Source organism: Mastigoproctus giganteus, chromosome 11 (genome assembly GCF_048544385.1).
Source record: "Mastigoproctus giganteus isolate SK-2022 chromosome 11, ASM4854438v1, whole genome shotgun sequence".
NCBI lineage: Eukaryota > Metazoa > Arthropoda > Arachnida > Uropygi > Thelyphonidae > Mastigoproctus > Mastigoproctus giganteus.
The window spans coordinates 60,772,492-60,800,401 of NC_143585.1; the positions used below are offsets into that span (position 1 = coordinate 60,772,492).

The following is a 27,910-nucleotide window of genomic DNA, read 5'->3' on the forward strand; positions in this document are numbered from 1 at the left end:
GCCAACAGTGAGGAAGATGGACCACAAATTAGTAACACATACGGCATACCCGATATCCTTCTATTAGATCGTTTCAGAAGATTAGACTGGTCGCAGTCAATGCGAATGGAGAGTACCTAAACCATTTACGATTTCAGATGATATTGTGATCATAAGCTACGATCCCAAATAATTAAAGGAAAATCTTAATCAGTTATGCAGAGTTGGTAAGGATTTTGGACTAAAGATGAATATGGCTAAAACAAAAGTAATGATGAACAAGTATGCCACAGAAAGGGATATAATCATTGAAGGAGCAGTAATTGAAAAGGTGGATTCATATACTTATCTGGGTCAAGTCATTAGCTGTAATAATGATAAATGGCTGTAAGTCAAGAGAAGAATAAATTTTGGGTGGATAGCATTCAGGAAATATAGTCGCATACTGAGGAGCAATATCCCAATTTGTCTGAAACGTAAAGCAATGAACCAATGTATACTATCCACCATGACTTATGGAAGTGAAACTTGGGCACTCACCAAAAGAATGGAACGAATTATATTGAGAATCAGACTGTTAGATAAGAAGAGAAACACATGAATTAGGCAGCAAACTCAAGTAAAGGACATTCTTATCAAAACTAAAGAACCAAAATGGTCTTGGGCAGGACACATAGCTCGCACACATGATGACAGATGGAGCAAGAAAATAACAGAATGGTACCCAAGAGCTAGAAGAAAACCTGGAAGACAACGACGACGAGATGAAATTCACGAGTTCGTGGGTAGTAAATGGATGGCCATTGCACAAAACAGAAGGAACTGGAAAGTTGCTGGAGAGGCCTTCATCCTCCAGTGGATTGAAAATGGCTGATAATGCTCGGTATGGTGGCCATGCGAGGTGAATCGCCTGAAGGGGTACTGGCAACAATTAGCAGTTGGAAAATTTGGACAGCATACCTAAGTGTTTTATAAATATAGATGTATCTCTTCACAAGGGACACCACGGTCACGAGTCTTGCATAACATGCATGGACTGCCTAAAGCTAACGATAATACTGCATTAAAACTACATTTAATCTATGATTCTTTTTTTACATACAATTTATATGGAAAAAGAAATAATAATTCCCGGATTTCTATTTCTTCGATTTTAATGAGATTTGATTTCGCTCGGAAAATATTTTTAACAAGCCGAAACAAAATTTCATGAAAATTTACGAGTCCCTCTGTGCGGACGGGCGGACATGATGAATACAATAGGTGCTTAGTATGTATATAGGGTACGCCCTGAAAATGGCTTTGGCCAGCACTTACAATAATGTTTTATAAAAGTATGTATACTCCTAGCCAGCGCTGTAGTCGTAAAATTAGTGGAAGGTATACTCGATGAATATTACAAATGTTTAATATTTCAAAAACCAGAAGGTATACTATTCACCAAAAAAAAAAAAAAAAAAATAGTGGAGGCGTATACCCTCCACTACAGCCCTGTTCCTAGTTATATGCTATGCCAGATCTGTTTATTTGTACTTATTCTGGAAGGGAGCACGAATTTTATGAAATATTTTAAGGGGTAGCAAGGTATAAAAGTTTGGAAACTTCAGATCAGTGAAAGTTATGGTGAAAGACCTGCTATTAGTTTAAATTGCAGGCCTTTCACCATGTCATCTTCGTTCTGAATGAAACATAATATAACTAAAGTTGAGAGTCGTTAGATGTTATATACTAATTTACCTTGGGCTGCTAGCATTATGTTTTCCAATGCAGACTCCAAAAATTCTTGGTTAGGCATAAATTCTTCCTTTAGTAGCATACTCTCTATTCGAAGCTTGTAACTGCAAAACATATAAGCACCGCCATTACGGAAAGAAATTGTATTAAGAAAAAGACATTAAAGAGTTATCTATTAAATACTATCGCACATCCACAAAGAGGAAAAGCCATCCGAAAATTCATTATCCTACCGAAACTCGTGGTACACTTGTAGTTATGAACTGTTATTCGAAGAAATTTTGTTTGGAGAAGGTTGAGGAGCAGAGCCTCTGCTTTGACAGAAAGAAAATTAGTCTCTTTTTTTATTTTATTTTATTTTTTTTGGTTTCTTCGTTTTATCTCCTCGGGTATAGCTGAAGTGTGAAGGCCACTCTCCGGGTTGCCTCCTTTAACGTGTAATACATCATGGAAGATTTTTTACTAATTTCTAGTAGAAAGCTAATGATGTGTTCCACTCCTCCTTTAAAGCATTTTAAGCGAAGTATAGATCCATTAACATAGAAAGCCTTATTGGCTTTACATTAATTCTGCTTACCAAGTCGTCCCAAAGGGATGAATAACATTGAAATATTCCAATGTTATTCGCTTCAACCGTTCACAATCGTTGTTTGTGATGTGATGCATTGTCATGTTAGAAGGTGTAAAGGGCCACTTTCATACAATCGCACTATGTAGCACACAGAATTTTTTCAGAACATCACTGTTTGCAGCATTCATGGTGCCAGGCGCTGTGATCAATGGATCTAGCACATACCAAATCATAACACCGCCTCCCAACTTTACAGTTGGGGCAACACACTCAAGTAGAAATAGTTCTCTAGGCATCTCCATACCCAAACACGTCCGTCGGATTACAAGAGTATGTCACGGGATTCCTGTTTCACAGAACAGATAATTTCTATGAACCACAAAATAGACTCAGTGTGCCATACCAATCGACGTGTCCAATTGCTTTTTTCAAAGGCTAGTGAGATAAAGCTCCTCCGTGAAAATTCGTGGAATGTAGTCTCGTGGGAACGCTGGCAAATTTGCCAGTGGTCCCTTCGCAGCTTCAAACTCAACAAGTTGTCAGCTGAAATTTTAGGAATGTTTAATCCCTAGGCAGTAGTATGCACAGTCATTTTCAAAATATGACTCCCAACTACCACTGCTCTGAAACTTTGTTAGTTTTCAGTGCACTTACAGTTCCACGTACACGTTGGAAATTAATTTCAGGCCAGGCTGCGTTAACGCTAAGGCCAAACTGACCCGAAATTTACCAGAAGAGGGACCTGATTTTCAGTGTACTAAAGTAGTGATAAAAATTTCTACGAATGACGGAAAAATATGCATCAATGTATGGGTGAATACATATATATATATTAAAGTGCCTCAAATTAAAATATGGCCGGGGGCATATTTTATCCTTAATTCGATCCTGTTTCAGGCTAACCATTGATCACATTTATAGACCAAAATATTTACAAATTTCAAAATATATTCACACACAATATATTTTACAAGCAGTGGGGTGTCCCATACTTTTGGTATGAAAGTGTAAGTTCTATAAATCATTGATACCATTTTTAGTTATTGTTTTTAATGACAGGACGAAATTTCTTTTTAAACGGTATAAACAAAAAATGTTTAGTATACTGTTTGAGGTGAAACGAAGTACCTGAATAGTTGGTATGAACAGAATTTCGTATGGTTAAATCCTCAAATTTTATGAGAAAGGAACTGCCGAAATATTCAAATACTGAAAATACGACCGAGAAAGGCGACTTTTATTCGAAACCTAAGAAATTTATTCTTATTTCAGGTTCAGATCGTGAACACCATGTCGTTCAGAAAAAAATTTAAAAGCTGGATTGATCCAACAATGAACCAGCAGATTACATCATATTATGAATCTCAAATACAAAACTGTCAGATAATCGAGAACGATCTCATCTGTCCACGTTTAATATGCCCATAAATTGGGTGTGCTCTCCGGTCAGTTTGCCAGTTTTTCTGGAAGAAAACCCCGAGTTTCTGGAGGTAAAAATCTAAGATTATCCACACCTGAGACCGACTAACTCAACCGCGGAGAGAAAAAGCCCATAAAAGTTCTTCACATCACAACAGAATCCCAAAATAAATGTAAATAGAAAATTTATAAAATATATCAACTTTCGAGGAGCGCCATCTATTAAAATAACAATGGGAAAATCTAATATTAAAATTTTAATATTACCAAATCTTTGGTGTCTTTAACTAGATATTAAAATGGGACAAAGCAACTGTAAATATTTAATGTAAAGCGCAATATTTGTTTAAATAATTTAATTTTAATCTAGTAAGAGTTACATCTCACTTACATTTACGTGCGTTACTAATCTCAACGTAAGTTATTGTTAGTGTATAAACAAGTTGAGCATTAGAAAAAGAAGAGAAATTGCTAACCATTAGGTTAATGATCCTCTGATTAATTGTGAAAGATTATGCAGTTAATATCTACGTTCGTTATCTCTACGTGAAAATGGATCTGACCCGATAAACAGAAAGCCAGGCAAATAAAGAGAAGGTAGATGGAATAGGGCATCTGCTGCTATGAGTCAGTGCTGCATATTGGGGTGCCGAATTAGGACTACCAGCCACTAATGTGAAAAGTACTCAAATGGGTCACTGCTATCAAGTTCGTATCAGGGGCTGCCTTAAAAGGTGGCACCGACCTATTTATTATTCGCTGGGCTGACTAACTAGATTTTTGTTGTCCGGTGTGAGCGCACCACTAAAAATGTGTACCGGGTCCTAATTTGGATATGGTGACTGACACTACCCTGAAATAAAACACTCTCAAGTACCCAACAAATGAAAAGGAGTGGAGGTCATCATAAAGATTGGTTGGCAAATATTACAGCAGTTGTTTACTCACCATTCTTGTAGCCTTTCAGAGAAACGGACGACTTAAAAGAACTAGGCTAATGTGCGAGAAGAAAAAAAAAAAAAAGAAGAAAGAAAGAAAGAAAGGAAGTTTAATTATTTATTTTAAATCAAGCCGTTCCAAAAGAAAACGGCATGTGGATAGGCTCACTTAGTAAAACATTATGGCTTCATATCAGTACAGTGGGAACATTGAGGGAAAAAAAAACAAACATAAATGGCTGTTCATAAAAAATAATAAAAAATAAACACCCTAGAATAATATTATGATTATCTGTATAATAAATAGCGTTGTTATCAACTTTGGCAGGGACTGCCTAAATACAATAAATAAAAATATCGCTTCGAGCATTGAAGTTGGGGAAGCTTATTTAAACATCATTTGCGGAATGTAAACAGGAAGGAATGATAATTACATTACTCCTGGTTATAAAGTATAGTCCCATTCTTCGTCATACAGCCACGAATTTTGGAAATTGGAATTCTGAAACTGCAGTAAATAGAAAACAGATTGGGTATTGAAGGACCACAAGACATTGGTTACACGATTCTAGTAATTATTCAATGTACAAATCCATTCTCCGTAACAAGGCAACATCTCCTGCAAATAAAGCCTCCCTTTAAAGCTAAACTGAGTCAGCGCCAGCTTTTGCAAACAGCTGCTCTGAGAATCTTCAAAAAAAAAAAAAAAGTGTTCATAAATAATCTTTGGGATCTTTACACCACATACTGTTGATATCCATCCATAATCTGCTCGTGTAGCACGGTGGTATTATCACCATCTTCCCCACACCGGGTGGAAAAGGCCCAGGTTCGAATCCGGTTGATGACGTGAGGAACTTTAGTGGGCTTTTTTTCATTCCGTTGCTGAGTTAGTGTCTCAGGGGTAGATAGCAAGGTTTTTCCCCCAGAAATTGGGGATTCTCGTCCAGCAAACAGGCAAATCGACCAGAGAACACACGCAATTTACAGACAAAATAAATGGGTAGATGTAATCATTTATGGGAGATCCTAATATCATATTTTTTTTGTTTATTATTATTATTAGCTACATGGTGCAAGGAAGCCTGAGGCTTATGCTTCACCAGCCAAAAACAACAAAAAAAAAAAAATTCCCGAGTTACCCTGAGAGAGAGAGAGAGAGTCAAAAGTCAAAGGGAATCACCAAGAAAGAGAAGAATGATGATATCCAGCTAAGGACCCTGGGTGTGCCAAGTCCATACTCACCAGATGTGAGCCCTTGAGGGTATATCCATATCTGGATATACCCTCTAGATATATAATAATTGGTGTCCTGCGCGATATGTTCTACTACTGTTATTAGTGCGTATAAATAATTTTTTTAAAAATCTAGAAACACCGATAATCTGTAAAGTTTACTCGATTAACATATGCATTTAAAATTCAGGCCTGGCAAAAGGCCCAATTCATTAACTGTTTTTAAATTTTTTGTCTGATAAAGTTTTCCCGTGAATATCTTACAAATATGATTATTGCTTCCTAAAGAGATAAATAGAATAAACGACACGAATTTCAAGAATCTACTCACTCAGGTACATCGATGAGCTGTAAGACAAATTTTTCTGCATTTCCCAGTTTGTTTTTGTCGCCTTCGTATCCTCTCAGCATATCCACCTATTATTATGAATAAGAAAACCTGTTTACTGACAACTCATTATATTCTCGAGCTTTCTAATATGTAGAAGTAACAAAATAAGTTAAATATTCTACTTAAAGGGGAGAGCCCTCAGTGGCAACAAGACACAACTAGTCGCTAGATAAGAAAGGTGTATTCCTGTTGTAGTTTGTAAGAAATTTTTACTCCTAAGGCCTTTCTACTTGGCGTTCGGTTAATCTGTCTCAGGCAGAGATCTGGGAGTTCACGGATATTTAATCTTACACATATGGGAACTGCCAGTGAATTCCAAGCAGATTGCAGAACTAACATGTGCACTCTGTGATTTTAAAATTGCAGCACCCTGAAGGAACAGGAATACAGAAAAGATACTTAGAGCAATGACAGCCAAGGAATTAAGGAACATCTGATAAAAGTTGCAGACGCAAATGTTTGTGTGTATTGTGAACATATTTGATGACACAAAATGATGCTTACAATGGACAGATTAATATGATCTAAATCCACCACCGTTGAGGATACATTAGCTAAGCATCTCGGCATTGAGTTGTATAGTTGTCAAATAGTCTCCTACGGTATTTCCCACTAAGTCTCCTGCACTTGGCACCACAGGACATCCGTGGTCTGTGCTGGCTACAGGTGGCTCTGTAGATGGCGTCCAAACATGGCCCACACGTACTCGATGGGGAAGAAATCGTAGACCTGGCTGCCCAAGACAATACATCCACACGACGAAGATATTCAGAGGAAACCCCTGCGATAGGTGTTCGGCCGTTGTCCAGCTGAAATATGGCGTCATGTACTCCATTGAGAGAGAGAGGAAAGCCACGGGTTCCAGAAGATCGGCGACAGAGCGGCGAGCAGTCAGATTTGCCGTTGAAACACCAACGACGACCGACTATCCAATCTGATCGCTACCCCACACCATAACACCAGCAGGGTCTGCAGTATGGCCTTCAACAAAGGCTCTAGGATCATGGCGTTCCCTACATCGTCGCTACACGTGTATGCGACGATCATCGGGCCCCAAGCAGAAGCGGAACTCCTCGCTGAAGACTACCTGGTTTCATTCTGTATTCCAGATGCTGTTGATGATGGGCAGCAGTCAGGGGTAGTCAACACAATGGCTGGTATGCACGCAATCCCCTTCTGCCAGTCGGCGTACAGTGGTTCGACGGGCGATGGGGTTACAACCAGAGGTGTATTGCTTAAAAAAAAAAAATAGTACAGGAACGCTCGTCGTAAAAAAAAATAGTAACGGAACGCTCGTTCTCCAGAAGACTACATGATAACTCCACATCGACTGTACAGTAACTGAATCAGACTTCAGACTCACGGTTCATAGAACAACCAGTTCTAACGTTTAGTTCATGGCGAATCAAAATGCAGCGTTCTCACGCATCATAGTATATATCATTTGTTGGACCTCTTTATCTAACACATTGTACTTTAGTAAGAAACGTTCAAGTTTCATTGCGAAATTTATATTTTTTGTTTTTAAATACATTTTTTGAAGAAATTATTAATTTTAAAGATTACTATTAATATGTATTTTTAGTAGCAATGGGTAAAAAGATATTTCTCCCTTCCTTTTGATTATGCCATTGTTTCATAATATTAGGTGTATAAATTTAATGATTTTCTATTATGACATTTAGAAAAAGTACCGGAACATCGTTCCGGTGAGTTCCGGCCTGAATACACCACTGGTTACAACCAGCTGATGTCACGCCTCGTTGGATAGTAGCGATGAGTGTAGGTGTGGTGTAAACTTGTGGACGGTTAAGACGATCCTCCCGTTCTGTAGTTCTCCGGTATTCATTCTCCGAGTAGTCGTACCTTTCCTCAGCCACTGTTGCCAACATTTTATCAACGCCCACACGTTCCGTTACACAACGAAGCGACCATCCAGCCTCTCGAAGGCCCATAATCAGTCCTCTGTCGCAATTGCTAAGTTGCTGATATCGATATCGAAAGTATGTATGCGAAGAATGGAGGGATGGATTTGAAAACAACGCTAAAGAATGGTGGCTATTTATCGATTCATCTGAATTAAGTTGAAAGGTATTTTATTATACGAATAACGAAAACACAGCCTGAATTCAACAACTGTAATACATTTTGTTGTAATGAACAGAATGTGTTATAAAATATTGGGACTTGCAAGAGCACGTCTGAAATACAGTATTAAAACAAATACAGTATAAGGAAACCTCTGTAGATATATGGTGATTTGAAGGTCATCGCACTTTATTAGTTGGATTTTAGGGTGGATTTATTAAGTATTGCTGTTTTCTCTGCTTGTGGTATATAGTCGAACATCAGAACAGTGCTATTTCTCCCCAAGATTCTTCTGCCCAGAGCCAGAGAGACTGAAAGAGATATATAAAATATTTGCCATTAGGTGATTTGGTGCTTCGCTGAGCATACTGAAAAATTTTGTGAAGGCTTTTAACAAAGAAGTGACTGTTTAAACTATTTAAAGACAAAAATTTCCAAAAGTAAGCGATGCAAAACTCAAAGAAGGAATCTTTGCTCGACAACAAACTAAAAAACTATTGCATGATAGTAGTTTCGAACCAAAACCAAAGTCAGTTAGCTGCATGGCAGTCTTTTAAATCTTCGTTCACAAATTTTTAGGGAAAAAAGAAAAATTCTAAACAACTGGGACCTGTTACGAAACTATAAAATTTAGGTTTCCGGATGTCTCTTAATTCACTTTTTACATTCCAATTCTTTTCTTTAAAATTTTGGCGCTATTATCGATAAGCAAAGTGCAACTTTCTATCAGGAGCATATAAGTATCATGGAACAACGCTATTAGAGCTAAAACCAGTCATGATGAGTGAATATTGTTGGTTTTTGAAAAAAAAAGGAAAAAATCTAAATTCTATTTTATTGAATTTTAGCCGCCTTTGCTCTTTTTTTTTGTACTAATATTTCTATATATAAGAATATGACGTTTTATTAATGAATAAAATTTTATTCTCTTTTAAATAACGTGTTATAAGCAATCAGAACCTTCCAGCAAGCAGCCAAGTTCTCGACCTTCCGAATAGCCCATTTATAACAATAAATTTCATTAGAAAGGATTTAATCACCCTGCATTCTCTTTCAGAAACTCTTACAGAGGCAAGGAAATAAGCAGGAAGAGGGAGCTTCCTATTCCAGCCCTACACAAGACGCACCGTGAAGTGGGTTATGAACTTACCCTTACATTGCTCGATCTCTTTGAAAACCAGGTTGTAGATTCTAAATTCTTCGTTTCCTGTATTTTTGCATTTCCAGTACTTGCTGAAATACCTAAGTCCACTGATGACTCCAAATTGAAACTCCAAATTTACAATATCAAGAATATAATAGTAGTATTATGTACCGGGTCCAGCCTCTTTCAAAAGTTGGGGTACTTTCCTTAACTAGCCAAAACAGACAGATTGCATCGTGCTTTCTAAAATTTCTGTGAAAAAACACCTGCCAGTTCTTAAAATCTGCTTTGTGAAAAATCACCTAGAACAGGTTGTTCACTGTGGGATAAAGAACAGATCTACCTGCCGCCTTGTTAAGTGTGACAACTCCTTCCCTTCCCCCATTCTCTTTGTTGCTTTTTAGGCCAACCTACCAGTAACTTATCTAGATATTAAAGGAACTCTTGACGCTTGATGTTCAAGCACTTTCTAACAGGTGACTAATCCTTCACTTCCTTAGTGCTCTTCTCTAAAATATAACTCTTCTTACTGAGCAATCTGAACAAGACGTTCTTCCATAATGCACAGATGTGCGGTGAGTGTTGCAAGGAGGGAGTGACTTTTCAACACTTCTCTTTGCAGCAAACTTTGATCCACTTCAGGTTGAGTGAAATAACTGCCTCAGTTTTGCAGAGGACCACACCTACACACTGAAGCAGTTTATTGATTCATGTGATATCTTCGCCCACAGATAAAGGAAATAGAGCTTGAAAAAGATCAACCAAAACGGTCTCTGAAATAAAATAAAATCCGTCTGTATTATATAGGCGGATTTTATTTAGCACACAGAATGATTCTAAAAAGAGGAGGAGATTTTTCAAAATGCCAACGAGACGGTATGTCTCCTTTCAGGTATAAAATGATGACTAAATGAATTACATAGAATGACTAGAAGGAGTTTCTGAAGTTTAAAACTCCAGAATGCCAGTAAGACGATATGTCTCCTTCACTGAAAAAGTTGTCGCAAGCTTAGAACGTGAATTTAGAGAAGAATAAAATGAAGTCCGCCTAAATGGAATGAGGATGGAAGTTGTGCATCGTACATAAAGAATAAATGGAAAGAAGTAGAAAGAAATATTAATTCGACAAATTAGATAAAATCTATTCAGGGGAAGGTTACAAAGTACTGTAGTAACAAAACTATAGGCTGGAGTTCTCTGATACAACAGAGACTACTGTTATACACTGGTGTGCAAAACTTAAGGACCAACACTATTTCTAAAGGTTACAACCACAAAATCTTTACTTAAGGTACTCTTTATTAATGAGAGTAGATTCAGTCTCAGCAGCGATTCTGAACGTCAGCTAATCTGGCGAGAGGTTGGCACACGGTATCACCCCGCAAACATCAGTAAAAAGAATCGATATGGCGGTCGAGGTGTTCTCCTCTGGGGAGGCGTTATCTTGGATGAACGTACACAACTCCAGATACTGGAAGGCGGTACTATAACCGATGCACGCTACTGTACTGAGGTAATTCTTCCCCATGTGCGTCTGTTCCGAGGTGCCATTGGCTCCGAGTTCGTGTTTATGGATGATAACGCCACACCCCATCGCACTGCAGCAGTTGATATGCTTTTGGAAAGTGAGGACATGGTTCGTATGGATTGGCCTGCCCATTCTATCGATCTAAATCCCATCGAACACACATGGGACGCTCTGGGGAGAAGCCTAGCTGCACATCCACACCCACCAGAAAATGTTCACCAGCTGAAGATGGCACTGACAGAGGAATGGACAATGTTACCGCAAGAACTTATTAACAACATTGTTCTAAGTGTGGACAGGCGTTGCAAAGCCTGCATCGACATTAGGGGTGGCCATATCTCTTACTGAGAACTACCTCTTCCCTTTGTTCAATCTTTAGCAGTGATGCATTTGTATCATGGCAGCCAGTGCTATGTTGCCATTTTTGAATAAAGTCCTTCTGTACAGCTTTGTTTCCGTTGTTGTGTCAGTGTTGTTTCCTTCATCATTTCTGTACCTCACGGGGTAGTATGCTTTTCCCATATCCAGGCCACTCCTATGAGAAGCTACAGGTGAAAACCTGACTGGTCCTTAAATTTTGCACACCAGTGTATAAACTTAATGGAAGGTTTTGATTTTTTGTTTTTATAATTTATTTATTCTTTGATCCTAGAAAAACATCGTTGTACCTTTGTTTATTTTAAACTAGTTTAAGCCATTCGTAGCCTAAAGACCCTCACTGCTAAATACTGTCGATTTACCAACCCAACCTGCACTGGAACAGCATGGAGATTATGGTCCATTTCCCTCAACATGATTTGTTGAAGACGCATCCATCCTGCAGTGGATTGGCAATGGCTGCAGATTTATTTATTTACAGATCGAATAAAATTGAAAATTACCAAGTAGTTTTAAACATTTTTTTTCAGTATCTTCTATTTTTCAAAGTGAGACCTTTTCTCTAAATATTTTATTATATTATGTTTCCTCGTTTAATTAAGTACAATTTCTGAGTTCAGTTTCAGATCAGCAATCGATAACAAGAACTATAATTAAGTTTTTCTGAAGGCTTCATAATTAAATAAAAAAAAATAGATCACCTTGCTGATTAATAGGTATTACATATATCGTAATGCACAAAAAAAAAGGATTGAATTGTTTTGTATTAAGTTTAATGGTTTTTTTTTTTTTTTTTTTTTCAGGTCGGTATATTTTCTTTGCTAACTAGGGCGATATTTTTGTTTTAGACAAAGCATGTGAACTAAAACCACAAAAACAGGACAATTTCTCCGCCCCATAAAATACAGCAATGATTGTTTGTTGTACGGTTTTAGGCGCATTAGCAACTTAAGCCGTATCTAATATGTCTGTAAATTGCATGCGTTCTGTGGTCGATTTGCTGTGTGCTGAACGAAGAATCAGAAGTTCCGGGAGAAAAAGCCATGCTACCTTCGCCTGAGACCGACTAACTGAGCCACGTTGTGAAAAAGGCCCATAAAAATTCCTTGCATCATTGATGGGATTCGAACTCAGGTCTTTTCCACCCGGTGTGGGGAGAATAGTGATTATACCAACTGTGCTATCCACAAGAGAGAGAGAGAGAGAGAGAGAGAGAGAGAGAGAGAGAGAGAGAGAGAGAGAGAGAGAGAGAGAGCGCTTAAAAAGCTAAAAATACATACAGACCTTACTGTAACATAGATAGCAATTAAAGCGATTTAAAACAACGTTCATCCTCAATTTATTATTTATAATTAATTATTTACACTTTTATATGTAATAATTCTGCGAAATATAACAAACACTAAAAAGTTGGATTGGTCATCTTACAAATATTACTCAACCTATACTCGGCGCGTCGATTTTTTTTTGTTTTTTGTTTTAAGTTAAATATACATGTTTCTAGAACTGTAAGCTGACCAAAAAGTAATCTCGCCCATAAGTAGGATAGGAAAATATTATACTTAATTCTAATGTTATATAATAATGCAATAACTGATGATAATAATATTCATAATGATAAGCAAATGATCAACAAAGCAGTAATTACAGAAAGGAGTGTCCAAGAACATGGCAATGATGAATTTGTTAGAGCTGGAAGGAAACAACTTTGCTGTTACTGATATAATGGGCATTCTTTAATAGTCCGAAGTAATTTCGGCAGTCTTTTGTTATTTGAGCAAGGTGTCCATAAAATACATGTTGTCATGAAGAGAATAGAGATTGTAGACATAGAGAGCGTTATTTATGAAGCAACTATCTAAATCTCTTATGCACGAGAGACTGGATGTAAGTATAGGAGATCATCTCGCAGCCTCCACTGAATAACTTGCCAGATTTTCAAACTATCATCTCGGCTTCAGAAACCAGACAGTTACTTTCAATCGTCATCTAATCGTAACCAGTGTTATCTTGACTTTATTTGATGTGTAAAGCGAGTCTGTGATAAATGCACTCTTGTATTGAGCTAAGACAATAGAAAACCGCTATAAACTTGAATTAGAGGTCGAAGACCAGAGAACAAATGCTTAGATAAATTAGGGAGGAAAATAGCTTATCGAATAGTTCAGTAGGATCCAGGCGTTAAACGTTAACGCAATATCGAAACGTATTTCCTAGAAAGCACTCAGTTCGGTGTTTCAAAGGTTAGTGCAATGGGTGGTAAACTGTTTCTTGGTATCTAAATAAACTTCAAGGAGTTTAACAGCTTGAATCGAAAGAGATAACGTAGAAGGGGAAGATGGGATTCTAACCCAAATAACCCAAAATAAGCAATATAATCTCTGAAGTTAGAAACTGCACTGTTTGCAGTTAGAGCATATCGAGTTAGTTGACAGAAATTAGGAGTGGGAATAGTAAAGAACAAATCATCAGCATATGCACAGCAATTTCAGTTCTGGTAGAAAAAAAGGATAAAAAATTGTGAAGAACAGCAAGTCCAAAAGCACTCCACCTTGCGGCAGGCCGAGACTGTTGACGAGATGGGCCCAATGACTGGTTTAGTAAGACACGTGGAAGCCACTCAGCAATCTAGCTGGGTGGGGGGGTCAGAATTTATTTATTTTTCTCTTTTACTGTTTTTATATATATATACTGTATTGTACTTTACTTATTTTAAGAGTTACCCTAGTGTCAATTTTTTTTAATATTGTAATTGTGAGATAGATTAAAATAGTGTATTTCATACTAACGAATACAGTGTTCGGTGTTTCTTCTCGGATTCGAACAGTTTCATATTTATTACACGTTGTCATCATTATCTGACATAATAAATACGAAATTGTAGTATGCATATTTATTTATAGTAAATATAGTACACATCTGCCATACCCTCGTAGGTAGCACAATTGGTAGGATCATCATCTTTCCCACACCGGCTGGAAAATACCTGAGTTCGAATCCTATCGGTCTCAGACGAGGGTAACATGGTTTTTTCTCCCTGAAACTGGGGTTTTTCGAAGAACGAACAGAAAATCAACCTCAGAACACACAATTTACAGCAATATACACGGAGCAACATGGCCTTAGTCGCCGATGCTCCAAAAACAATAACAACATTCTCGAAGCCTTCATGTTGACCAAGCAATAAATTATACTAAGCTGTCGTCGTAGATAGAATGAACACTGAAATTTCCTTATTTGCACAACATTAAATTCCTCAGTGATAGCGCCTTAACACTAGTTTTATCAGAACCTTTTTTTTTCATCTACTTTATCACTATGTTGGTTGATTACACCACATACCATTGTTTGGTTAAATAATCCTCTGGAAATAAAAATTATCTCTGAGCATGGCCGCTTGCCCTTTTGCTATTTATAAACCAAATAGTGAAACTAACATTATTTTTCCAGATAAAATGAATTTTATCTGGAAAAAATCAATTCACGGCCCAAATAATCATGAAAGTCTCCAGAATTCCAATAAGAATAAATATACACGAAAATCTATAAATATAACTTAACATTATTGCATCTTTGCGCAAAAACATAAATATATACTAGAATGTTCATAATTCAATTGTTAAGTTGAAATACAAAATATGAACTGGGATAAAAATCAAATTCATTTTTGGAAATTTAAATACGAATTAATAAATTTTATAAATAAATCGAAATATCACCTCATCTGTCTGCGGAAGGTACTTGAGCAGTTCTTGGAGTCTCTCCGCACCTACTTCCTCGTGTCTGCCCTCTCGCAGTATCCGAATAATTTCTTCGTGAGAGCTAAAGGAATTAAAATTCTCCATTAAGACAAAATGACCCGCAATTCAAATATACAGTCAGATAGACACTATACACATTATCGCCATCGAAAGGGCAACAGAAAAGGTGCAGTTATAATTGTCCTCATCCCGTGGCCATGGTAGCATGCACGAGATTAAATTTCTTATCCTCAAGGAGATGAATCAGTGCACGTGCCGCAGCTGTTTAGCTACATCACTGACTGTACTTCTGAAAGCCGCCAAGAACTGTCGGTAGCTGATCCCTGTGGAGCCGTCACTACCGTTCATAGGTGAGGTCAACTGTCTTGACACACAAACACGATATCCCACCCTTTCGTCTCTCAACGCACCTTTTCTTGTCTCTGCGTTGTCCGTTCATCTTTACAGGCTGACCGCATAACCTCCTTACCCTCACCAGGACTGTTTCTTAACCTTCGCAACTCAGTAAGACCGCCTTTTATGGATGGCCCAACAACGGCTAATTTTTCCTTCCCTCTTTGCGTGCTTTTATTTGAAAGTATGACACCTCTTTCCTTTCCTTTCCATCATTACTTAGAATGGGAAAAGAGCGAATGAGTCACGGTTATGATGTCTACTTTAAATTATGTTGTTTACGGAAGATATTCGCTGCCAAAAGGTATTTTATAGCGACTCCGAAACTTGGAGAAGGTACAAGTAGAAGATTTTTTTATGGTTATTTAGCGACTATATCATTTTGAGATTTTTACATATTTTATTATTTAAATTATTAATGAATGATTTAAACGTATATTTTAACCAAAAATATTTTTTGTTGATTAAATCTTTCAAAGAAACTGAGATAATTATGTAATTATAAAATATTAGTTAAAGGGTAATCATATCGGATTCAATAGTAGAGTTCAGACGCTGAATGAAGAGATGAATATTCGATCTCCAATTTTTCAGTGGATTAAATGGGATCACAAATTCAAAATGCTAATTTCGTGATTGGAAAACTGAGTCGTGAAAATTCGAGTCTGTCGTTTCGATAGCCTAATAAATTACACGAGGGATGTAAATAGTAGTGGCGTCCAAACTTTAGGTGGGACAAAAAGAAAAAAATTAACTAACATATACACGCATTTTTCAGACAGAAAACTACCATAACTCTTGCTGATGTTAAGCGTATGAACATCTTAGACCATGTTGTGTTATGTATTATGTCCATACAAGGGTGTGTGTATGTATACAGATGAGTTGTGTGGGATGAAAAACCCAGACTCCTTACGCCTGAGATTGGCTAACTAGAGCCCCCGCCCCATTGAAAGGGCCTTTAGAAATTCCTCCAGGCTTGTGCATGGGTAGGCTAATTCACTAAAACTTAAGCATGGTATTTGTTAAAGAATGACACTGAATCCATTACTTGGATTCAGTGTCATTCATTTGCAGAAAGTGTTCATTTTTATTCGAGGTTATCTTATTAAATTCGAAAAAATTTGAAAAAAATCGCATTTGTTAACAGTATAAAGCTATTTAAAAAACGATCATCGAAGATTTATTCTTCCTGAAAAATTGCTGCAGAAGTTCACCTCGCGGTATTATGACTACGTCCGCTCTGCTTGTATACCCTGATCCAGGTTCACCCTGATCTAGGTTCGAACCAATCGACACAGGAACAATTTTTATAGATTTTTTGACACCGCGGCGCAGTTAATCGGGCTAGGGTTGCGTTCCCCTCTCCCCTTAGATTCGGGTTTTTCATCCTACAAAAACAACTACTGACTCCTCATAGTTTTAGTTGCTTTGGTGCAAAATCAAACAGCTGCATATATGAAAGGTCCATAGGGTTTAAACCCCACCTTCTCTCAAATAATATTTAGAGTCATTCTTAGAAGTCAGAATTATGAAAGGGAATTTAAAATTGTTTGCAATAAATTCTATAACGTGATTTCCCTTTCTTCTCTCCTCCACTGAACGTTTCTTTCTCAAACCCAACCCTCTTTGAAAGTTATAGAAGTTGTGAAAGATCGAAATTTATTCCTTAAGATATATATCAGGTGCTAATGTGCTTTTAAAAGACTTGATAATTAGGAGAACCTCTTAACTTTAGAGGAACAGCATGATGTCGTCGTAAAACTGATTCCTTGTCGAGAAGGAGAGTGCGAATGGCAAAAATATTCCTTACCATTGAACTCGCTTTTTCTTTACACCTGTGGGAGATACTCCCCTGCAGTAGCATCTTCTCTGAACAGTTATAACAGTTACTGTGAACTGAGTAGCGTGAAGGATTTTCTGTGGAGAGTTTATTTATTTTCATTTTTTTTATAATGCCTTTTTGATTTTTTGGGACACTAATTCTTTTAGAATGGTAATATTCAATGATTAATCATTTTATCTTAGATTTTTTTTTAAAATAAATTCTATTTATAAATTTGCTCCACACATGACACGCGACAAGAAAACTCGTCGCTCTATATTCTCATTCTTATTATAAAAAAAAAATTCTTATTATAAAAAAAAAAAACAGAAAAAATCATTTTATATGGCCATCGTGCTAGTAATTATGAAGTTTCTCATCAATTTGAAGCCTATACTTTTTTAAATAAGTTTTACCGATTAATTTTATTAACTTATTTCATAAATAATATTAATTAATAATAAAATTAATACTGTTAATTGAATCATAATAAATAATATTATTTATTTATGCAGACAGGCTGCCAGAGCAGGTCATAGGTTATTGTCAATAATACACAGGAATTTTGCTAGCAGGGAAAAGGAGGTGATTATCTCTTTGTATAAGGCAATGGTCAGCCACGCCTTGAGTATTGTACAGGTCTGGATGCCTCAATTTAGGAAGGATGTAGAGTTGCTTGGGCGTGTACAGAGAAAGGCAACAGGATTGACGAGGGGAACGAAAGGGTCCTCTTAAGTCTGCAAATTGCAGCGGCTGGAGGCTAGGCACCTGCGAGGTGATCTAGGATTGTTCCACTTGTTCAGATTGCGAACCTAAAGGGACATAAATTCAAATTGAGGAAAGACAGTTGTAGAATAGATATGCGGAAATTTGTCTTTAGTCAGCGGATGGTTAATTGCTGGAACAAACTTCCATCTGTCGTTGCTGATAGCTTAAATAAATTCAAGGAGGAACTGGACAAACTTTTAGAGGGAATGGTTGTGTAAATTTTTTTTTTTTTTTTTTTTTGGCTGATGCTACATAAGTTCATACGCTTGCTTTCTTGCATCACATGCCTCTATTACTACTACTACTACTACTACTACTATATTATTAATTAATATTAAATCACTCAGTTTCAATCTTGATTGAATTAAAAGTTGTATTTTTAGTCGATATTGTAATATTGTCTAAAATACAGGGAAGTCTTAGTATCCAAATAATATCTCCCCAAAAAAAATGTTACTTCCTTATCAAGAAAAAAAAAAAAACAATTTCGTCGAGATCTAATTTTATTTATTCTATTAAGCGATTTTACCCTTTAAATGAGAATAATTGTTCATCTGACAGAACGAAAATACAGGATGGTGAAAGTACTGCTTGAATGCCCCTAACAACAATAATATCTAGACAACAATAATATCAAGAAGCACAAACTTCCCGATATTTGTGCGAGTTAAAACTTGGTATTCACCAAGACTGCCTCTTTTATCGAAGTATATCAGTTAGAAAGAGCGCATTGGTACGTTTCTCTCCAGTGCCCATAATTCCAGACTTATTTCAGCTTACCACTGCGTAGCAATTTTACAATAAAGACAAAGTTATCTGGTCTAAGACGGTTTCAGTTGAACGATCCTGTTACAGCAGAAGAATAGCTGTATGATATTCAATACAATTCCTTACTACCAATGGTTCGCTGAACTCAAAGGTTCTCACCTTTCCCTTAAGAAGTCCAACGACTTCCACGACGTCTCGGCTGTCGTCCGTTTTTCTGTTTATCATTTTACTAAGTCAGGTAGTTGTGACTGGAAATTTTGACCTTTCTTCATCACTGTGACCTCCTTCTTCCTGCAAGTAATCATATTTGGGAAGTGTCAGATGAATATCGAGGTGTCAAATAGATGACGAAGGAGTAACGGATGCTTTTAGAGCTAAAGAAAGACAAAGAAATTACCGATCGTTTCCAAGAAAGGCAATAACTTTGGTCTGTGTGTTTTCCAGATTTGAGTATTCCCTTAAGGTGGTAAACTATATATTCCAAGTGAAATTTAAAAAATAATAAAAATTTAATAGAAAATAGCTTGAGTGTGGGAGGGGCGGTGACTATTTTGTAAGAGAAAATTTATTCGTCAATGGTAGCTATGGTGTGCGTGTGTTTAGTGCCAAGGCAACTAAGGCGCAATTATATTGTGCCTGTAATGGCGTGTATTCTTCGATTGGTTTGCTGGACGTAAAACCATACGATCTTCGCCCAAAATCGACTAACTGAGCCACATTTTTAAAAGAGCCTATGTAAGTTCCTCCTCGAGACAGGATTGAAAAGGATGTAGCAAATTCTGTCAAGGGCATGATGGTCTTTGCAAACATGAATATTCATGTTTCCAAAGACCATCATGTTCGAGCACTCCTACATTCCTTAGAGTCCCGATTGCGATTCTCTGCAATTTCTATATATTTGTGTTTCTAAAGAAGGTATTGAAGGGATACAGATCCAGTTGGAAGCTAGAGCGCATCAGGCTGTCTGTGATTTAAGCTTAAAGAAGCCTGAACAATATTAATGATTACTCTTGCTCAGTTATGATTACTGTCATTTGCCCTCTGTGACAGTATAGTAGCTTTACCACTTGTCACTTGTTTCGAGAAGTCTGGTTCGTGTCCCGTGAACGTCTGGAGGAATTTCTAAAGTCCTCTTCAATCGAGGCTATAGTTGATCTCAGGGATAAGAGTAGGGTTTCCCAGTGAATTATTCTGAGTATTTCAGCCCATATTACATGCAAATCGGCCCATGCACACTTCTACAGATACACCATACACATGGATATAGGTTTCTCTCGGATTACTATCTTACCAAAATAAGCATAGAGCTTTGGCGCGACTCAAAAATATTCAATAATAATTCTTTGCTAACTTTCAGACCGACTAATTAAAGAATGACATCCTCAAAGAAGTCAAGAAAAGTGAAATTGCTAATAAATACTTACCAACGGAACTGTTTTAACACAATGTTAATGGTAAGGCTTCGCTTTCCGTCAAGGAGATTGACCTGAAAATAAAATGAAATAACTAAAAATAGAAGCGAACGACGTAGTCTGATACTATCATTTCTTCAATTCCACAGTATGAGTTAAAAGTAAATGATTTATAATTAAATAAATTTATTTCTCTTTGTACATCATGCTCTTGAAAAGTCTCATGGTATAACACAGACAAACTATGTGAATAGAAATGTTGCACCCTACTTGAACATTTGATGTGATGCCCATCGTATTGAACATTTGATGTGATGCCCTTGTAATACACAAGTACTGATGTTTGTATAATGTAAATAACAGTTCTGTTAACAGAACTGTTATTTACATTAAAAACTCTAAAATACGCCCTTTAGGTGTTGATGTTTGGTGTAAATTGATTAAATAAATAAATATTTATTGAAGAACCTGAAAGTAGTAGGATTTTCTCCAAAGATCCTCTACTGCTTTCAGGGAAAGAAAACTCCTACAATCCATTTAAGAAATGCATATAATTAACTGTAAACACTCAAGGGAACTAAGCGCAGCGAGAATTGCTCAACCACTTACCTCTTGGTAATCTTTCTTTTTCTTGTCCGCACTATCTGCTCTTTCGCGGCCAAGACGAGGAGAACTTTGGCCATTCACGATATTCTGTTGGCAGAATAATCCCTCCATAGCATCGAAGTCTAAGTCGTGAGGATTTCCATGGTGCTCATTGGCCACGCGTATCCATAGGTTGTCACCATCGACTACTTTATGACTAGGAATTTTGCTCCAGTTCAGAGATTTCATTTTATTCTTCGGCTTTGGAGTGTCTTGTTGAGGAAGTCTTTTCGGCACTTTTTGAGGAGGAGTTGAAGAAGCTAAAACCTGGGCTGGCGAACCTCCCGGTAGAAGGGGAGGGGGCGGAGGTGGAGGAGGGCCAACGCTGGTGGTAAGTCCTGAGGTAGCAACTGGAGGCGGTAACGGGGGAGGTGGTGGTGCCGCAAGAGAGAAGATATGGGTTCTGGACGCGGATTCAGATACCGTGGTCAAAGCTGACGGTTCGCATAAACAACCAGGGCCTGGTAAAGGTGGCGGAGGGGGCGGGGGAGAAGCTGACGGATTGTGAGCTGTTGGAGTCTGTACATTTGGGGTTTTGGGAGGTACTAAGTCTCTTGGGGTGGAAGGAATGGAGGGTGAGAAAGGATTGGTTGGTGAAAGCAGTCCCGGTGTCCTTGATCCATCTTTGAATGTCAAAGACAAGATGCTTCGCTTCCTTGTGCGCCCATGACATTCCTCGGAACGATGACACGAACACTGACAAAAACTGTCAACTATCCTCAACTTGTTCAGAGCATGGTGTGAACTCGGGGAACGAAGGAGTTTCTCAGAGTCTGCTTTCGTTTCCAGAAGGGTAGATCGATGAACAAGGGTCTCGGCAGTATCCCAAATGATGTCCGAAATGGGCTGAGACGCATCTATCCTCAACAGATTCTGCAGTATGTTAAGAAATGGAATCTCCTGTGGAGTTTCAGCAACCTGAAATTCAAAAACCAAGTAGAAAATTGTGCTGAATAGTCTGAAAGTCTAAGTGTTACACAATAACAGAAATTGATTCCATTAAAATATATTTCTGCATAAATACATAAGAATTATTATTATTATTATTACTTTTTTTTCTTATGGGATTTTTTCCATCCCGCGAACGGTACTAGTACTAGGTGCGTGGGACGGTTATGTCCGGTTATTATTATTGGTCGAGGAACTCTCTGACTATCCTATAGGTATTCAAGGATCGCGGCTTTCTGGGATTCTATGCAAGTCTTTTCTGGGAGGCCTATTGCTGCTAGGTTCGTATGAAGTTCTTTGGCAGTATGATGGTGGCATGGTGATAGGGATGATCATTACTTCTTCCATATGCCACATTTCTTTGACTTCCTGATCTTTTCCTCTTAGGTTTTCTGCAGGTTGCTGGTGGTAGGCACCGCTAAGTCGATCAGATAGGTAGTCATTTTTTTCTTGTCGATGAGTGTTATATTTGGTCTGCCGTGTGGGATCGTCTTGTCCATTATTATCGCACGGTCCCAGTATAGTTTGTGAGGTTATAGGGGTCTTTAGTACGGTCTGGGGTTCGTACTTGTAATAATGTACACTTTCTTTAATCAACTGGTATTTTTGCGCTAGCTTCTGATGTATTCTGTCTGGATGATCACCCTGCATCCTGGGATGTGAGCTGAACGCCACAAGTGGGCCAACGTGCTGGCACCATGCCAAATAGGTATGCGTGAAGATTTCTTGTCACTCAAATCGTCGACAGAAAAAAAAAAAAGGTGTTAATTTTATTTTTACCAGTCCAGTTCTCTTTTTATTACTGGCATGAGCACAATTAAGAATTTCTGAAGATGGACAGAAGAATTAAACTACAGTTCAAGTTAAGTAAGACTTTTGTTATGATCATAAAATTATACAAATTTTAGAAACATGGCAAAAAAAAGTTTTGATGCCTGTAATGATTCACGGAATTTCAAATGTTTTAATGATATGAAAAATCGCAGGCTTATAATTATAATTCGTTTTACAATAGTCATAATGGCCACGATTTATCACGCCAACTCTATATTTAAATATAAGTTTTAGTACGGAATGGTTAAATTGTTTTCTGTTGTGATAGGGAGGGGATTCCTTTTTCTTTTGTTTTCAATAATACCATCTAGTAGTTGCAATCAGAAAATCCTACTGCTCCCCATTATACGTAACGAAATATTCCAATTCAAGCCATATTATTTATTTATTATGGCTTGAATTTCCCCATAATGCATTGTAGCATTTTATGAACATTTTATAATACATGAATGGTAAGAGGAAACTTGTTGGTAATATATGAAAAACAGGTCACCTGGCGCAATATTGCATAGAATACATCCATGTGGGAATTAAGATCGACACCATCTGGTCCGGACAGTCTAGCATCGTCTAAGTTGCGTTGTTCCTCAAATACTTCTAACTGGACGGCAAGGTCAGAGTCTGCATGTTCTGAACATTTCTTCCTGTAAGAGAAAACCATATTTCAAAATTAAAACATTTTACAAATGATTAAAACTATAAGGGATTTGAGAATTAGCAGCCAAAGGAGAAGGCTACTAAATCATTTGCTATAGTGTAGAAGATCAGGATTAGCACTTGTGATTTTTTTGGGGGGAAATAGAAGGGTACCGAGATAATAATGAATTTTCAACTTTCATTCTTTTGGAAGAGGCGGACAATTGAAATGTTAGTATAATTTAGTAATATTTTGGGTAGGTTGCAGACTGTTCAGCTGTTCTTAAACTTACCTTAGAAGATTGATTGCTTCAAACAGTTTTAGTCCTGAAACAAATAAAAACAAAAGATTATTATATACAATTTTAAAGAAATTTCTTTTTAAAATGAAATAATATTATTTTTGTAATAAATAAATAAATAAATAAACTTTCTGTATCTTATAAGAAGTAAAGGTGCAAAAAACCAATTAGAAAAACAAAATATCCATAACAGCTATTTAGTCAATTACTACTGTGTAATCCGTAAGTTCGATTAGGCTGAAGCAAATACACCGATGAGCCAAAACATTATGACCACCTACCTAATATGATGTTGGTCCTCCACGTGCAGCCAAAACAGCTCGTATCCTGAGAGGCATGGACGCTACAAGATGTCTAAATGTGTCTTGTGGTATCTGATACCTGTAAGGTCCAGATACCACAAGACACTCCTGTAAGGTCTGTGGTTGAGACGCAGCAGATCGGAGTTGCTGTTCCAACAGAAACCACAGATGCTCGATGGGATCGATGTCTGATAAATTTGGAGGCCAGAGCAATACCTGGAAGTCTTCCTCATGTTCCGCGAACCAGTCTCGAACACTCCAGGCGGTGTAGCATGGTGCATTATCCTGCTGAAAGACGGCACCGCCAGAGGGGAGGACAGTTGCCATGAAAGGGTGTACCTGGTCAGCAATGATGTTTAGGTAGGTGGTAGATGTTGATGTCAAAGTGCCCAGCACATTGATGATTGGACCCAGGGTATCCCAGCAGAACATTGCCCAAAGCATGACACCGCCGCCGCCGGCTTGTTTTTGTCCCACTGTGCTTCGCCATGTAAACGACGCACACATACCCGGCCGTCCACATGGTGCAACAGGAACGTGATTCATCGGACCAGACGACCTTCTTCCAATCACTCAAGGTCTAGTTTCGATGCTCGCGTGACAATTGTAGGTGCTGTCGCCGGTGAACCGTGGTTAGCATGGGCACTCAGAGCGGTCTGTTTGACGTACTGTGTGTTGTGACACATTATTCCCGCTACAGCATTCCAATTACTGGCGAATTGCGCCACAGTCGCCCTTCTGTTGCCACTTACCATCCGGGAGAGTCTTCGCTCACCTCGAGGATCGATGAGCGGTGTTCGTCCAACACCTCGCTGGCTGTTCGTGGCTTTTCCCTTCTCGTACCAATTTCGGAAAGTACTGACCACGGCTGACCGTGAGCATCCCACCAGCCGTGCCGTTTCGGATATGCTCTGACCCAGTCGTCTAGCCATTACAATTTGGCCTTTGTCGACCTCACTTAAGTCCAATGCTTTTCCTATCTAAATAACAAGAGTAACAATGATTAACGGAGCTCAGTATCAGGTGTTTTTTATATCATGTCCTGACCCGAGCACGTGCCGTAGTACACCTGTAGTTGCTTCGATTTGCATAGCGACTTGCTGGTCATAATGTTTTGGCTCATTGGTGTATCTTGTTTAAAGTTGCAAAATGTCTGTTGATATATGAGGTGTGCAATAAACTTACCGGACCAGTGTAATAAAAAGAACACAAAGTGAACGAGCTCAAAAATGGTTTTATTTTTATTTAAAATAATCACCATCTGACTGAATGTCTTGTTACACCTTCTAAAAGTTTCTGAGAAGAGACAGCGAAGGTGTCCAAAGAGATGATGTTCATTTCGGGGGTTACGGTTTTCATTATTATTATTGTTGTTGCTCTTATATTATTTCTCAATGATTGGGGGATTCCACTCCGTGACGGGTACTGCTACCAAGTACACAGGGTGGTTGTAATGTCTGGTGCTACTGTCGGTCGAGGAACCTCTGACTATCCTACAGGTGTTCAGGATTGCGACTTTCTGTAGTTCCTTGTTGGTGTTCTCTGGGAGACCTATTGCTGCTAGGCTGCTATGTAGAGTCTTTGGTACCATACTGGTGGTTGACACGTTGATTGGGATGGTTTGATACTTCTTCCATATGCCACATCTCAATTGATCTCATGTCTCAGGTTCGTGTACTTCTTAATTTTTTCCTCATGGGTTTTCTGGACTTTGCTAGTATTCGGCACCGCTATGTCAATCAGGTAGGTAGCCTTTTCCATTTTGTCCACAAGGGTTATGTCCGGTCTATTGTGCGGGATGGTCTTATCCGTTATTATGGCGCGGTCCCAGTACAGCTTGTGGGTTCGGGTCTCTAGTACTGCCTGGGGTTCGTACCTGTAGTATGGTACACTTTCTTTGGTCAACTGGTATTTCCTCGCTAGCTTCTGATGTATTATCCTGGCTACCTGCTCGTGTCAAGAGTGTACTCAGTCTGGGCGATCACCTTGTACCCCGCGGTGATGTGTTGGATCGTTTCGGAGGCCAGATGGCATCGTCGACATGTGTCATCTGACATTCGTGGTTCCTTTGCGATGTATTTTCTATAGTTTCTGGTGTTGATTACCTAGTCTTGGATGGCCAGCATGAATCCCTCAGTTTCGGGGAAGAGCGTCCCGCTGGTGAGCCATGCATTGAAAGCAAATTTATAGATGTGATCTTGATGGAGATCATTGTAGTGTCTGCTGTGGAGTGTCTTCTCTGCCCATCTTTCTAGTTTCGTTTGTGCCTCCTGGTTGGAAGGGGACTCCTCGCTTAGGTTAAGTGGGGTATACCGCTTATCTACCTTCCTTATGGCCTGCTGGAGTGCTGCTGTGTGTTTCTGGAAGTAATACTTCAGGTTAGCAATCGCTCTCTTCTGTTGCTCAATGAGGTCTATCAGGCCCCTTCCTCCTTCTCTCTGGGCAACTGTCAGTCTCTCCGCGGCTGATTTCGGGTGGTGTTGGTGGTTGGTTATTATTACTATTATTATTAGCCATATAGTGCAAGGAAGCCTGAGGCTTATGCTGCACCAGCCAAAAAAAAAAAAAAAAAAAAAATCTGAATTTGAGAGAGAGATTGATTGATATTGACATTTATTACTTAAAGCGGTCCCAGCCAACCATTGGCAACCCCGCTGTCAGTTACACATAATTTAGCAATACTCTTGTATACTCCCTCTCCTGTTTGCTCAAGTACAGGGAGGGAAAAACCTGCCACGACCAAAAAAGATTGATATGAACAAATTGAAAAATAATCAAATTACATAAAAAATAAAATATACATATAATTAAATTTCAGACAAAGTCCAAACTTAATTGGAAAACATCTGCATCTGTTCACAGTCTGTTGGAAAGCCAGCAGCGCCAGGAGCTGCCGAGAAGAGAAATACCAGCGCCAGGAGCTGCCGAGAGCAGAAATGCTAGCACAAGGAGCTGAAGTTGCAGTGGATATAGCAGACTCAAGCCTCCACGATTTCACAGAATTCTAGGTAATTGGCATACACCATACCGCATTACAAATCCAAGGCTTCCAGATGCAGAAGAATCTTCCAGCTAAGAAATATTGCAGTTGCAAAGGCTTGGAAAGCCAAGACGTTCTCCTGTTTATCAACTAGAATTGTCTCGCAGCCTTCTGCCATAAGATTGAGATTACTAATCCGAGATACCAATTCAATTCGTAGATCGCAGTACTCCTCACAGTTGTACATAATATGTTCCCATGATTCTCTTTCGCCACAATGGCAACTAGATCTTTAATTAATTCCTAAATCGTGCAACTTTGCATTAATCGAACCATGACGAGTTAATAAGAACATAGCTTGTAATAAGAACATTGCTTTGGGGCAAACCATTTGAATTTTATCGAGGCTGCATTTCTTAAATCTGGGAAAAATTTTCGTGTAATCTGCCCTTTATCACAAACACTCCAACGCTCTTGCCAGACTTTCCAAAGCATCCCAGATTCTTGTCCTTTCCTTCCTGGGATCTGCCAAAATGTCCACCTATATATTTAGAAAAGAACAGGGAATGCCACGGCGGATGAAGTAAGCCAATGCACAATACAATAAATGCAGATCAATGGGCAATTTTCCAGTCACAATCTGCAAAGCTGGGGTTGACACAGTTCTGCATGCCATGCACATCCTAAGGAGCATTACTCTTTGAATGGAACTGAGCTTTCTAGTAAATACTTTCCCACTTACACGTTCAAACCAAATTGGTGCACCATAACCATGGGGATAAATACACATTCATATAGCTAGTTCAGCGCCTTACCTTTTATTCCCCAGCCAACTCTAGTGAGAGACAGAGAGAGAGAAGTAGAAGGAAATCGCCAAGAAAGAGAAGAATGATGATATCCAGCTCAGGAGCATGGGTGCGCCAGACCAAA

The 27,910-nt window shown here is 38.3% G+C and overlaps 1 protein-coding gene across 1 annotated transcript in view; it reads right to left on the bottom strand.

Annotated features, from left to right (window-relative positions):
* The window catches only part of LOC150078047 (uncharacterized), a 117,330-nt gene that overhangs the window by 21,253 nt on the left and 68,167 nt on the right, over positions 1-27,910 (bottom strand). Inside the window, exons 5-11 of the mRNA XM_090385477.1 lie at positions 23,690-23,723; positions 23,254-23,404; positions 20,943-21,896; positions 20,346-20,407; positions 15,126-15,228; positions 6,209-6,294; positions 1,717-1,817 (exon numbers count right to left, since the gene is read on the bottom strand). Coding sequence (XP_090241603.1) covers positions 1,717-1,817; positions 6,209-6,294; positions 15,126-15,228; positions 20,346-20,407; positions 20,943-21,896; positions 23,254-23,404; positions 23,690-23,723 — 1,491 coding nt within the window. The remainder of the gene's footprint in view (positions 1-1,716; positions 1,818-6,208; positions 6,295-15,125; positions 15,229-20,345; positions 20,408-20,942; positions 21,897-23,253; positions 23,405-23,689; positions 23,724-27,910) is intronic.